Consider the following 13,411-nt stretch of genomic DNA (forward strand, 5'->3'; position numbering starts at 1 on the left):
TTAGCAGAGTCTGTAACCTGAAGCATCTGTAACCTGCAGCGTCTGTAACCCGAGGTACCACTGCATAGTTATCTCCTTTACACACCCTTTACATGCAGTAAAACAGAACAGGTGTGAGTGCCTGCGGAATTTTAAGGGAGCAGCTTATATTCGGGTATTGCCTTTTTTATTTCCCCCCCCTTGAATTTAAAGCTGGGGCTTATATTCGGGTGCGACTTATATTTGGGCCAATATGGTATTATTATTATTATTATTATTATTATTATTATTATTATTATATCCTGCCCAGCTGACTGGCTTGTCCCAGCCATTCTGGGCAGCTTCCAGCATATATAAAAACATTAAACATTTTTATAAAATCTTCCCCGTACAGGGCTGCCTTCAGATGTCTTCTAAACGTTGTACAGTAGTACCTCTGGTTAAGAACTTAATTCATTCTGGAGGTCCGTTCTTAACCTGAAACTGTTCTTAACCTGAGGTACCACTTTAGCTAATGGGGCCTCCCGCTGCCGCCACATGATTTCTGTTCTCATCCTGAAGCAAAGTTCTTAACCCGAGGTACTATTTCTGGGTTAGCGGAGTCTGTAACCTGAAACATCTGTAACCCGAGGTACCACTGTAGTTGGTCAAAAAAGTTGAAAACCTCCGGTATAGTGAATGGGAGCAAGGATACCACATACCATTTTGTTTTCTCCCCGCCCCACTATGCATAGGAAGAGGTCCACTCTTAAAAGTGTCAAGAGAGTCAGAATGGAAATTTAAAGTGATCCATTGCGCTACATTCCATCATATAAATGCTACATTCCAAATCAGGAAGAGGAACCAGAACAGAAATAGAAAATGCCATCAAGGTGACAACAGGCCCACCCTTTTCCCACACACCCAAGATGACTGCTTTTAACCTGGTAGAATTTTTACTCTCCGCCAACTCGGTCATGCAGCATAGGACGTTTTGCAGTAGCCACAGGTATGCTGCTAACATACAGTGGCAGCTTCTTCTTGTGGCTGTTTGCTTCAACTGTTTAGATTAACATCCTCCTACATCTGGGAGTAGCAATCGGGAATTACATACTCCAGTTTCTGTTAACACAATCTACGTGGAGGAGCCTCCCAGGTTGGCTCAAGACCAATTTCTGCCCTTAGATATTTGAAGATGGCTATCATAGCTCCTCTCAGTCTCCTCTCTTCCAGGCTGAATAAGCTCCTTCAACCGTTTCTCTTATACAGGCATAAGCAAACTTGGCCCTCCAGATGTTTTGGGACTACGACTCCCATCATAGATAGATAGATAGATAGATAGATAGATAGATAGATAGATACTTTATTGTCATTACACTAGTGCAACATTGCACCAGTGCAACGAAATTGGATGCCATCCCTTAAAAACAAAAGCAAAACAACAGCAACAACCAAACAAACCACCTTCCAACCACACCCACACCCACACCCATCAAACTCCCAGGTCTCACTATCGAGTTACAGCATTCAACAAGGCCACAGCTCTTGGATAGAAACTATTTTTCAGTCTATTTGTCCTTGACTTGATGTTTCTATACCTCCTGCCAGAAGGCAGTAGTGCAAACAGACTGTATCCCGGGTGAGATGGATCCTGCAGGATGTTGTTTGCTTTCCTAAGGCAACGGGAACCGTACAGTTCTTCCAAAGGTGGAAGAGGGTGCCCAATGATCCTTTGGGCTGTGGTTATGACCTTCTGGAGCACCTTCCTCTCCCTAGCTGTACAACTGGAGAACCAAGCACAAATACAGTATGTAAGTATGCTCTCTATGGAGCCTCGGTAGAAGGACACCAGCAGTCTCTCACTCAGATTGTTCTTTTTTAAAAGTCTGAGGAAATAAATTCTCTGCTGGGCCTTCTTCACCAGAGCAGTGGTATTTGCGCTCCAAGTCATGCCCTGATCCATAATCACTCCCAAAAACCTGAATTCCGCCACCCTCTCCACCCGTTCCCCGTTGATATACAAGGGCTGAATGTCCGCCTTTTTTTCCCTGTAATCCACTACCAATTCCTTGGTCTTAGCCGTATTAAGAACCAGATTGTTCTCTCCACACCAAACACAGAGCCGCTCCACCTCGTCCCGATAGGCGGACTCATCCCCTCCTGAAATGAGACCCACCACCGTAGTATCATCAGCAAACTTGATGATTTTGTTGCTGGAATAGATGGCTGAACAGTCATACGTATAGAGAGCATAGAGCAGGGGACTCAACACGCAACCCTGTGGTGAGCCGGTGTTAAGGCTAAGGGCTGTGGACACATGTGACCCTACTCTCACCCTCTGAGAACGTTCTGACAAAAAATCCAAAACCCAGAGACAGGTGGAGTTGGGGAGCTAACAGGACCAGTGGTCAGGGATGATGGGAGTTGTAGTCCCAAAACATCTGGAGGGCCAAGTTTGCCTACGCCTGCTCTTACAGCTTGGTTTCCAAACCCTTGATTGTCTTGGTCGCCCTCCTCTGCGCACGTTCCAGCTTGTCAACATCCTTCTTAACTTGTGACATGAACCAAGAGCCAGCTGGGGCATATAAAAAGCTTACTTTAGAAACAATTGTTTAGTTAGCATAATCAAATGGAAGAACTTTGAGGTGCTTGCATTTTGCACACAACGGAATTATTTCATGTGTGATTTTGTTCTGCTTAGGGAACCACTGTGCGCACACATAAAGTCCCTGTTTTTGCACTTATGTGGGTGTTAAAGGTATTAGCTTTGGTCATAGCACAGATGAGGTCAAGAATGGGTATCCATGTGAGAAGCAGTACAATATGTGTTGAGTTGACCTGTTGCCAGCACTGTAATTCCAGGATTTAATTCCAACCCGTACTTAGGGTTTTATAGAAGACTTTAGTAACTTGGGTTGGATTTAGAATAAAGAGAGAAGTCAGAAGAACTCCCATTGTGCCTCAAAAGGCTAAATCTGTTTAATGCCCGAGCAGCACATTCCCCACCCCCAATAAACAGCTGACCAAGCATGCATTTAACAGAGTGCTCCGTTTTACCAGTGCTTTATTCCCATTGTTTTTTTAAACACAAATGCATTTTTAAAACACAAATGCATTTAATCACTGGGTAACCTCCGTGACCGCCTTATATGTTAGCTCGAGAGCTGTTCAGATGGAGAGTTCAGAGGAAACGACATGGTTGTGCCTACAAGCCTTGACATTTCTCTAGCAACTGGCATTTAAGTCACATTCCAGAATTAATTCCTTCTGTCGCCATCTGGCACAAGTGGCCGTTATCCCTGCTGTTAAACAAACCACACCTCCCCCATTCATTATCAAATCAATTCTGACAATGCAAATTTAGCACCCAGACGATGTGCTCAGGTTTGGTGTGGTAGAAATATCCCTCCCTAACTCACTCGAAGCCATTGTGATTAGAATTTTACATCCCCAATGCACATATACCCCCCCCCCATGTTATTGACGTCTGGTTGCTATTAGAGAAGGGATAGTGTTCGTTTGTGAATATTTTAATGGGGAAAATATCTGTTAATTTTGAAACCCCATCTAGCAAAATAACTGGAACCAAACACACTGGATGAAAATGGTCGTGGATGTTTGCTCATATGTCTGTTGTCTTGCGTTACACCTCTCGAACAGGTACATCTCATGTTCTACAAAACTCAGAAGCACACTGGACATCGTATCTCTTTACCATAAGCACAACAGTGCCACCTACTGGTTTTAAGCTAAGTACTAAAATCTTCTCAGCAGTCTCTCTCGCCTTCCTGACCGTCTCATGGCAAAGAAAAGTCTGGATTAGAAACTTCCAACAATAAAAATGACCAGAGCCTTTATTGAATAAAAATGTTTCATACTTAGCAAGATTGGTAAGAAAGCAGAATATTTTACAACTCTAAAATATAGTTAGAGCTAATCTCGGTGAATACATTACAAAAAGATTAAAAACTATTTAGGTAAAACCCTTTTAACCCCCATCTCAAAATACTATGATTTATAAAATACCATGCAGTCAAGTTGAAAAGCACTAAAAGCACAATGCTAGGAATCAGTCCCAAGAAATTCCCACTGTTTCATCTATTTTGTCATCGCGGAGATTTTTGCGTGCAGCATCTTTCATGTGGACTCTTAACATCTGGCAGTTTGGGTACACGTAGAATTGCTTAAAACGTACACAGTTTTCAGAAAAAAGAAGAAGCAAAGTTTCAAGTAGAAAACATTATTCGGAAAGACAAACATGGAATGAAAGTAGCAATGCCCTGCAGACAGAAGCTTTGCCCTCTACAAAATCCTTCCCTTAGCATTGCTCCAGTAGATTAAAATGCTGTGCTTCTAAGCCCAGGTATGAAACAGATCCTCTTTTTCACTGGCCAGCCAGCTGATTCGAGATTCACCTGGACCCTAATGCACAACAAGTCATATACAAAAAGAGCCTAATGCAAAGACGGTTCTCTCCTGGTGGCTGCCAAGTAAGCACAGCCTTCCCCTAAAACCATGCTGCTGACTTTTATTTCAGATACTGTCATTATCTAGAAGAGACAGTGTTTTCACTACTCAAAAATGTATCTATTGTGCCTTTACACATACATTATTAAAGTGCAGTCATTGCCATTTAAACGGTTCCCCAAGTGCCCTTCGAAACTGGTCCCTAAGCACTGCGGTAACATAGATAAGTGGTAATAGTCCTGTATCTCAGAAAGCCCCATTCTCCTTCAAGCTCGCCTTTGGGGAATATAGTGACATCCTGCAAAAAATGGCTGAAAACTACCAGAAGCAGAAGAGAATAAAGGTGGCATTTAAGCTGACCAGGTTACAGAGCAGAATTCAGAAATGTACAGGGTTGTGTTGTTGTTGTTTTGCTCAATTGAGGCAGCTTTTCCCACAATGATTTTATGCATACTATCCGTTTTCCCAAATTTGGTTAAAATTCTCGCAGGTTCCCAACAAGCTTTCCTATAAAATTCGAATCTGAGCAAGTCTTTATGGTTCCCTTATGCATCAGCCTGCAGCATGGTATCTCTTTCACCAAGGGAAGCCACTCTAGGAAGAAAACAAAAAACCCCCAAATGCTAAACACACCAATTTTAAGGCCCAGCACCCTGCAGTTAAGTTCTTTAGTGAAAGAGTGTCCCATTTATTCCTCGTCTTCTTCCTCTTCGCCGTAGTATCTGTTCCGCTTGATCTGCTCTTCCACAGTCAATTCTTCCAGGTCTTCACCTTCAAAAAACCCAACGTCTTGGGATTTGCGATTTGGGCTAGCGGAGAATTCTTTTACAGCGGTTGAATTCAAGACAGAATGCTTAGGGGGCGTATGGAATGGCGCTTCCTTCTCCAGTGAGGCTGGCTCTCCTGTCGCATTTTCTTCTTCCTCATCCGTGTCGCCACTCCTCTGCCCGTTTTCAACCAAGATCTCTTCGCCACCCGCTTCTTCTCCTTTCCCCCCATCCAGCTCTTTATCCCCCTCGCCCAGGTGTGGATCAGCCACGTTGATCTTTCCCTCTGGCTTGCTTTCCACCACCAATTCCGGTGCCGGTTCCTCCGTTTGTCTGACCGTGCTCCTTTCAGCCTTGGGAGGAGACGCGTTTTCAGTTCTATTGCTCTTTACAGATATGGTTCTGAATGAGGCAGCGACTGTAAACGGACGGCTCCTTTCTTTCAGCGACGACGACCGCCGCAGCTTTTTAAGGTCTTGGTCCACGTCTTCCTGATGATCCGGCTTAGCGATTTCATCTTCCGGGGGCCACTTGGGCTTCAGCACCTTGATGCCTTCTTCCAAAACACTTCCTTGGCTGCCTTGTTCGGGAGGAGGCGGCCAAGCGATCTTCAGCTTCTTGGTTTCCGCCGGCCTCTCTTCCTTCTCGAGCAAACCGGCAGCTTTTGCTTCCATGGTGGCTGCCAGAATCCCAACTTTTGCAATCGGGGCATCTTCCACGCCGGGACTCTGGGGGCCTTCCTCAGCGTTTCCAACGCTGGCGGGTTTCTCCTGGGATTCTTCGCCCTCCGTTTTGCTTGCCCACAGCTCCTTGTGTGGCTTATGCCCAAAGCCTTCGTCGTAGTTGCCTTTGGCCTTGAAGAGCTGGTTAAAATGAGGCTTGCAGTAAACGTTCCCATGCAGAGATGCATACGTTCCAATGCTGTACAAGGGGGGGAAACGCACAATTATTAGCACCTTCAGTAACTTGCAAGAGAAGAAATAATAACCATCACAGAATGTACTAATTCAGCAGCTCTGCAGGTACAAGTTGCTGGGAGCCACGGGTGCGAAGAGTGCTCTCGCACTCAGATCCTGCTTTCAGACCTGCCACACGCATCTGGTTGAATTGAAATATTCAACTGAAATACTTTATTGTCACTTGTATATAGTGAGATTACACAAGCACCCCCCACTCAGCTCTCTTAGTCTCCACCCCCATCGTTCAGCCCGGATACTGAGATCCAGCGCTGAGGGCTTTCTGGCATTTCCCTCATTGCGAGAAGTGAGGTTACAGGGAACCAGACAGAGGGCCTTCTCGGTAGTGGCGCCCACCCTTCAGATGTGAAGGAAATAAGCAGCTATCCTATCTTTAAAAGACATCTGAAGGCAGCCCTGTTCAGGGAAGTTTTTAATATTTAATGCTGTACTGTTTTTAACATTTGATTGGGGGCCGCCCAGTGTGGCTGGGGAAACTCAGCCAGATGGGCGGGGTATAAATTTATTATTATTATTATTATTATTATTATTATTATTATTATTATTATTATTCCCCTCGTTTACTGACGAACACCCACCAAACCCAAAAGTCAGTTGCCCTGTTGTTGTCTTTTCATTCAGCAGCCTAACAGCCCACAGATAGAAGCTGTTCTTTAGGAGCTGCTATAAGTGTGCTTTTGTCTCTGGTGCTGTTAAGTGTGCTTTTTGTCCACCAGAGAAGAATGGCAGATCAAGTGGATGGATTATGCAGAAATGGCTAAAATGACCGGAAGAATCAAAAATCAGGAAAATATATAACTGGTCTTAAAAGCCATTGTAAACAGTTAAAATTGTCAGTAGGATTGGAATAACACTTGCAGTTTAATGGTGGGTTTTGGACACAATGGAGAGGATTATCATAAAAGATGCAGGAGGAAATGATTAGCAATAGGACCCACAAAGGGGAGGAGGGAAGTCCAGGAGATTCTTTGGAATCTTGTTTTTATGTTGGATGTTGGATATGTGATTGTAAATTTTTAATCTGGAAAATCAAGTGAATAACTTTTTTAAGAAAAGAAGTGTGCTTTTGTCAATAAAGAATTAACTATCGGCCCTTAACCTTCCTCGGCTGGGTGTGTGCAGGACACTCTCCCTGCTTTATTGTGTCGTATGCAGAAGTACCGTATTTTTTGCTCTGTAAGATGCACCCGACCATAAGACGCACCTAGTTCTAGAGGAGAACAAGAAAAAAAATATTCTCTCCCTCTCTGATCAGCGCCTCTCCTGCAAAGCGAGGAGAAACGGAAGGGGCTCCGTTTCTCCTCCCGCTTTGCTGAAGGGGCGCTGCGCAGAGAGGGAAAGCTGCTCAGCGCCTCTCTAGCAAAGCAAAGCCAGGAGAACAAGAGGGATCGATGAGTACCAATCCCTCTTGCTCTCCTGGCTTCAGCGAAAGCAACGCAAAGCCTCCTGAGCGCAGTGGGAGCGCTCCCACTGCGCTCAGGAGGCTTCGGGCGACTATCCCTGAAGCCAGGAGAGCTCTCCTGGCTTCAGCGAAAGCTGTGCGGTCTACATTCGCTCCTCGCTCCATAAGACGCAAACACATTTTCCCTTCCTTTTTAGGAGCGGAAAAGTGCATCTTATAGAGCGAAAAATATGGTACATCCTTGGGTTGTAGATTCCTTTGGCGCTCTTAAGAACCACCTGAAAACCATGCCCACCTTGCTTTTCTCAGCACCTAAACATTGCCCTTTCCTAACCCACACTAGAGAGTTAAACTTAAAGTAGCCTTTTTTATATATAGAAAAGAAGTGGGCTCTCCCTAAAGGACTTACGTGAGTTTGCTGTTGCAGTAAGAACAGCGGAAACAGCTGATATGGTATACTTGCTGGTTGGCAAAGAGACGCTCCATTGGGTAGACAGTCTTCTTACAGGCAACACAACTTTCCTTAGCCGGCAACTGGAACTTCTGGCGGAAGAAAAGTTGGCAAGTAGTACAGGGTTCAATGCAAAACTCCCAACAAGGCTGACAGTCAATCCTAGCAGAGCCTCCTTCTGAAGCAGTGTTTCCCAAACTTGGGTCTCCAGCTGTTTTTGGACTACAACTCCCATCAACCCTAGCTAGCAAGATCAGTGGTCAGGGGCGATGGGAATTGTAGTCCAAAAGCAGGTGGAGACCCAAGCTTGAGAAGAGCTGTTCTCAAGAAAATAAGGGGGACATGTGGCCTTCCAGATGTTGTTGTGTTCCAACACTTCCATCAGCCCCAATAGGATGGCTCATGATTAGGAATGATGGGAGTTGTAGTGAAACATTATTGTAGCGCAACGTATTGAGAGCCACACATTTCCCCATCCCTATTCCGAAGCCAATACGCCAGGGGTTGCCAGCACACCACCCAGGCTAACCCAGATCTTGTGCTAATACTTCTGGAGCCAGCCCAAAATTAAAACACAAAAATATCGTATTTTTCACTCCATAAGGCGCACCTGACCTTAAGACGCACCTAGTTTTCAGAGGAGGAAAACAGGGGAAAAATATTCTGAATCAAATGTTGTACTAAACTATTTAATAAGCTACTGGTATATCAGAGTGAGACTGAGAGGGACAGGAGCTGTATGTTTGTTTAGTGTGCATGCTCAAGGAGCCAGCGGATCAGCTGAGACGTGGGGGGATTTGCGTAATTTTCCCCTCGCCCTCATCCCCTGCCTTCCAGTCCCCAGCAGCCTTCCTATTTTACCTCCTGATTTTCACTGCGCTCGTGGCTCAGAGCTCGAGGTTGGTGGTTTTGTTGTTGTTGCTGGCTGCTTAAATTTTATCCTTCCGGATCCAACCGCTCCTGTGTCCTGCCGTCCCTCTGCAGCCTCATTGCTCCGTTTAGGGAGCGCGCGGACCTTTGCTAGCTGAGGCTGCTGCAGCTGTTGCTGGCTAGGCACCGCTTTTAAAAGCGCCTGCTGGCTTTGAATCGCCTGCCTCCTCCCGGCTCGCTGTAAAGCAAGCAAAGCTAGAGCCGCGCAAAACAGGACAGAAGCCCTGTAAGCGGCTCCCGCTTTGCTTGACTGACGGGAGCCATGGCTCCAGTCCAGTGCATTCGCTCCATAAGACGCACAGGCATTTCCCCTTTCTTTTTAGAAGGAAAAAAGTGCGTCTTATGGAGCGAAAAATACGGTAGGTTTAGGAAACATGGAACTGGCTGTCCAAACAACCCCTCCAATCTAAAGCACCCATAATTTGCACCCATCTTCATTCAGTCTCTCTATAGCAGTTGGTGAGGGTTAGGAGATGCAGGAGGGAAGGCAAAGTCAAAGTGGGCAGCGGCACTCAAATCTAAAAGGAGAAAGACAGATCTAGCAAGTTCACGCTGTATTCATCGGCTGATGTGGCAGATCAGATTCAAAACTGAAAAGGCAAGGCATACCAGCGTACTGAGCATCATCACCTCTCCATGTGCTCAAAGTTGGCTGTTCCCCTTTCTAAACGGCCACAAAACTCTGATACGGGCCACGTCCACATCCTGCATTCAAAACACTCGTGCCACTTTCAACAGTACTGGCTCCACCCAAAGAATGCTGGGAACTGTAGTTTGTTAAAGGGGCGCCGAGAGTTGTCGGAGAGCTCCAACTTCTCGGTTCTTTAGGGGATGCCATGACTGTTAAAGTGGCAGAAGAGTGCGTTAGATGTACGGCATATGGGTGGGACCACGTTTCCGTTCGTTTCTCGGATTTAAAAGGGGAGCCGCTTTTCTATTTATTTATTTTTAAACGAAAAGCTGCCGAATGGCAATCGCAGGGAAGTCGATCCATTTGCATCTTTCTGCTTTAAGGAACTGTTCCGCCAGCCTGCCTTCTCCAGAGCTCACCCCCTGGGGAGGAAAAGTACGTTTGGGTTGAATACAGGGAGGGCGCTAGATCTGCCTCCGCCCACAAAAACACAAAATGCGTACAATCTGAGAGACTGAAAGAGCAGACGTAGCAGAGGAAATGGCTCTTAGCTCAGGTGGGCAGGCTGAAACAGCCCTGATTACATGTTTTACCTTCCAAACAGGAGCTAATATAGTTAAATGTCCCGCATTATTATTTTTTTACAAAATCTACTTATGTTGAAAAAGCTTTGAAGCCTGGAACTTCAAGTGTTTTTTTAAAAGGTGGCAGCTGATGCAGGTAATCCCATATGAAACTTTTAAGCGTGCATTGTGCCTGGCAAGTTGGATGTGTTACCCAGGCAAATATACATTGGGACAGCAGCTACAAACCTAACAGATTTATTGTGCTGCCATACGGACAATACCTCCTAGGCTACGCTGTTGGTTTGATCAGCCCCGGGATGATTTTCCAAACTTGCAAAGGCATACCTGCTTTTCCTTTTAAAACAAAACCACCACCTTCTGTTGCACTGATAATCAGTAGAATCTCAATATTAACAGGATAATTTAAGCAGCGTGGAATATAGATCCCTCTAATGAAAGAAAGAATTCAGGCAATGTTGCTTGGCTGTCAAAAACTAGTTTTCCCCCAATTGCATCTGGGAACCAGACATTAGCTTTTGCTGCTGCAGCATAAATTCCCCGTCCAACTTACATGCAAAAACCATGGAGGTTTTGGGGTGTGTAGAGGCAAGTTTCTTTTTCCAAGCACGCTACGATTAGCAACTACAGTGGAAGGGTGTGAAGTCCGGTTAATAAAAAGAGGAGGAGAACAGGCAAGAAAGCCGAGAGTTGAGCTCACATTAAAAAGGGAGGCAGGAGTAGAGATTAGGAACCAGGAGCAGGAAACAGAAGCTGGAAAAGACAAATGGCTATTTATAAACACATCTCTGGGCTGGAGTGAAAGCGCACTAAGATGCTCCCTGGGACAAAAACACTCTCATATTTACACTACAAGAAACATACTCAGCCAACAACTAAGTTGCAAAAGATCAAGGAGAAAAAGGTCTCTTTTAAGCAATAAATAGTGTAAAGATGATAAACATTCAGTTCTGAATAATCATGAACCAAACATTGGAATTTTGTACACTTCATCTGGAATATGGAAAGGGAAGCAGAAGGCCTTATGGACTGCTCGCAAGTTGTACAGTGAATTAACAGTTCCTTACTCAAAAAGCAAACACACCCTTTTGTCCCCCCACTGCCTGGCACAGAATTCAATCAAGTATAATTAAAATCTGCGGGAAATATAGATCTGCACAAGATCAAGGTATTCTATCTATAGCATCATTTTACAGCTGCAAGGATTGGTAGCAATTTTGCAAAATGTGCGCACGTGAAAGTATATAGACAATCCAAGATTATTATTTCTTGATGGCGTTGGGGCTAAACTTCTGGAATATTGACTACAACCGTCTTAATTGCCCAAACATTTTTGAAAAAACCTAGTTACTAAAATGCACATATTTGAGTCTGATGAATTATTAATGTAAGGAAGTTTAACAAGAACTGAAATTTTATTAACCATTAATATTCAAAGGAAAGGTTTACTACCAAAGATGTTGGTTTATTTTGATCCACCCTGTTAGGAGTTGAGGCAGAGTTGGGAAAGTGAGCAAAACATCTGATTATTAATAATAAAAACTGGTGATATATTTGTAAGTATGTAACACACAAATCTATAAAATTACAATTAAAGAAAAAATGTAAAGCTGCATATTGGCAGTGCTTTACACCAGCAAGGATTAAGAAAACATCTGATTTCAGTACTACAGACTGTCAGATCTACAGCAAAATCAGTTACTTTCATGTATATATGAATAAGTTATTTTTCAGAATATGTTATTTTTTAGGGAAAGCTATTATTATTGGATTTACATGCCACCTATCTGCCAAGGCACCCAAAGTAATTTACAGTTTTAAATAATATTACCTTTATTTTCAATGTACAACCTGTGTACAATGAAATTAACCAAACCTCCCTCCCCCAACACAAACATTCAATCTCATTGCAGTCTGTGTGCTTGTCGCACAACACACCAACCCCAAAAGTCAGTTGCACTATATTATTTTCAATTCAGCAGCCTAACAGTCCATGGATAGAAACTGTTTCTTAGCCTATTGGTACGGCTGATTATACTTCTATATCTCCTGCCTGAGGGTAGAAGATTAAAGAGGTGCTGGCCAGGGTGTGAATCATCTCTGAGAATTTTTCTCGCTCTCCTAAGGCATCAATCCCTTGCGATGTCATCTAGCGGGCTCAGGGGACAGCCCATAATATCATGTGCTGTGTTCTTCACCACACTCTGTTCACAATCCGAACATTTTACCCAATACAGTGGTGCCCCGCAAGACGAATGCCTCGCAAGACGGAAAACTCGCTAGACGAAAGAGTTTTCCGTTTTGGAGGTGCTTCGCAAAACGAATTTCCTATGGGCTTGCTTCGCAAGACGAAAATGTCTTGCGAGTTCCTGCTGGGTTTTTTTCCTTTCCCCCCTTTTTCTAAGCCGCTTATCAGCTGATCCGATAAGCAGATAAGCCGCTAAAAGCCGCTAAAAGCGCTAATAGCGCTAATCCTCCAATGGGCTTGCTTCGCAAGACGAAAAAACCGCTAGACGAAGAGAATCACAGAACGGATTCTTTTCATCTTGCGAGGCACCACTGTAAATGCCTGGAAAGAACTAAGTCCTCTTCACAAAGGTGGCTCTGTTAACTGGTATAAGAAATGTAACTGATAAATATGATTTTGGCAGCCAGAATTCTTGCTGCATATAACTCAGCATCTATAAAAACACCTTTGTGGAACTGGCTTTATAAAATGTGAGTAATGCTTATGGGAGGAAAAATTTGTTCACAGTGCAATAGGAAATCTAAATGCTACTGGCACCCTTTTATTAAAAAATACAGACATAACAATGGTGCTGAATGTCATAATATGAGTTATTTTGTTCTCAATAAATTATTTCAATTAACTGCACGACTGAGCTACTGGAATAATTATGGTTTTTCAAGACATTTGGCGGGGGATCTTTTATTTCTATTGTTACAAGTTTCTTTTCATTTTTTCAAAGTATATGCATATAACATACTTATTTTTGTATCTAATAAAATATATATTAAAGATCACATAAACTTGAAATACCGTACTTTTCCATGTATAAGACTAGGGTTTTTTTACTAAAAAATGTTTTAAAAGGAGGGTTAGTCTTATACACAGGGGCAATCTCCCCCCATTTTCTTAATTCTGAGTCCTCCAAAATAGGGGGCGGCTTATACATTGGGGTGTGTTATACACGGAAAAATACGGCATGTCATTATTTTCAGAAGAGTTTGGATTTGATATCCT

General features: G+C 43.8%; 1 protein-coding gene across 18 annotated transcripts in view; it reads right to left on the reverse strand.

Annotated features, from left to right (window-relative positions):
* Positions 1-3,785: 3,785 nt before the first annotated feature.
* LIMA1 (LIM domain and actin binding 1) overlaps positions 3,786-13,411 on the reverse strand; it is a 68,464-nt gene continuing 58,838 nt past the window's right edge. For all 18 annotated transcript variants that reach the window (XM_083489963.1, XM_083489965.1, XM_083489964.1 and 15 more), the window contains 2 exons: positions 7,981-8,114; positions 3,786-6,113 (listed from right to left, as the gene is read on the reverse strand). In XM_083489963.1, the coding sequence (XP_083346089.1) occupies positions 5,114-6,113; positions 7,981-8,114 (1,134 nt within the window). In that variant the 3' untranslated portion in view covers positions 3,786-5,113. The remainder of the gene's footprint in view (positions 6,114-7,980; positions 8,115-13,411) is intronic.

The sequence above is a fragment of the Podarcis liolepis genome, assembly GCF_965112155.1.
Source record: "Podarcis liolepis genome assembly, chromosome: 2".
Classification (NCBI taxonomy): Eukaryota; Metazoa; Chordata; class Lepidosauria; order Squamata; family Lacertidae; genus Podarcis; species Podarcis liolepis.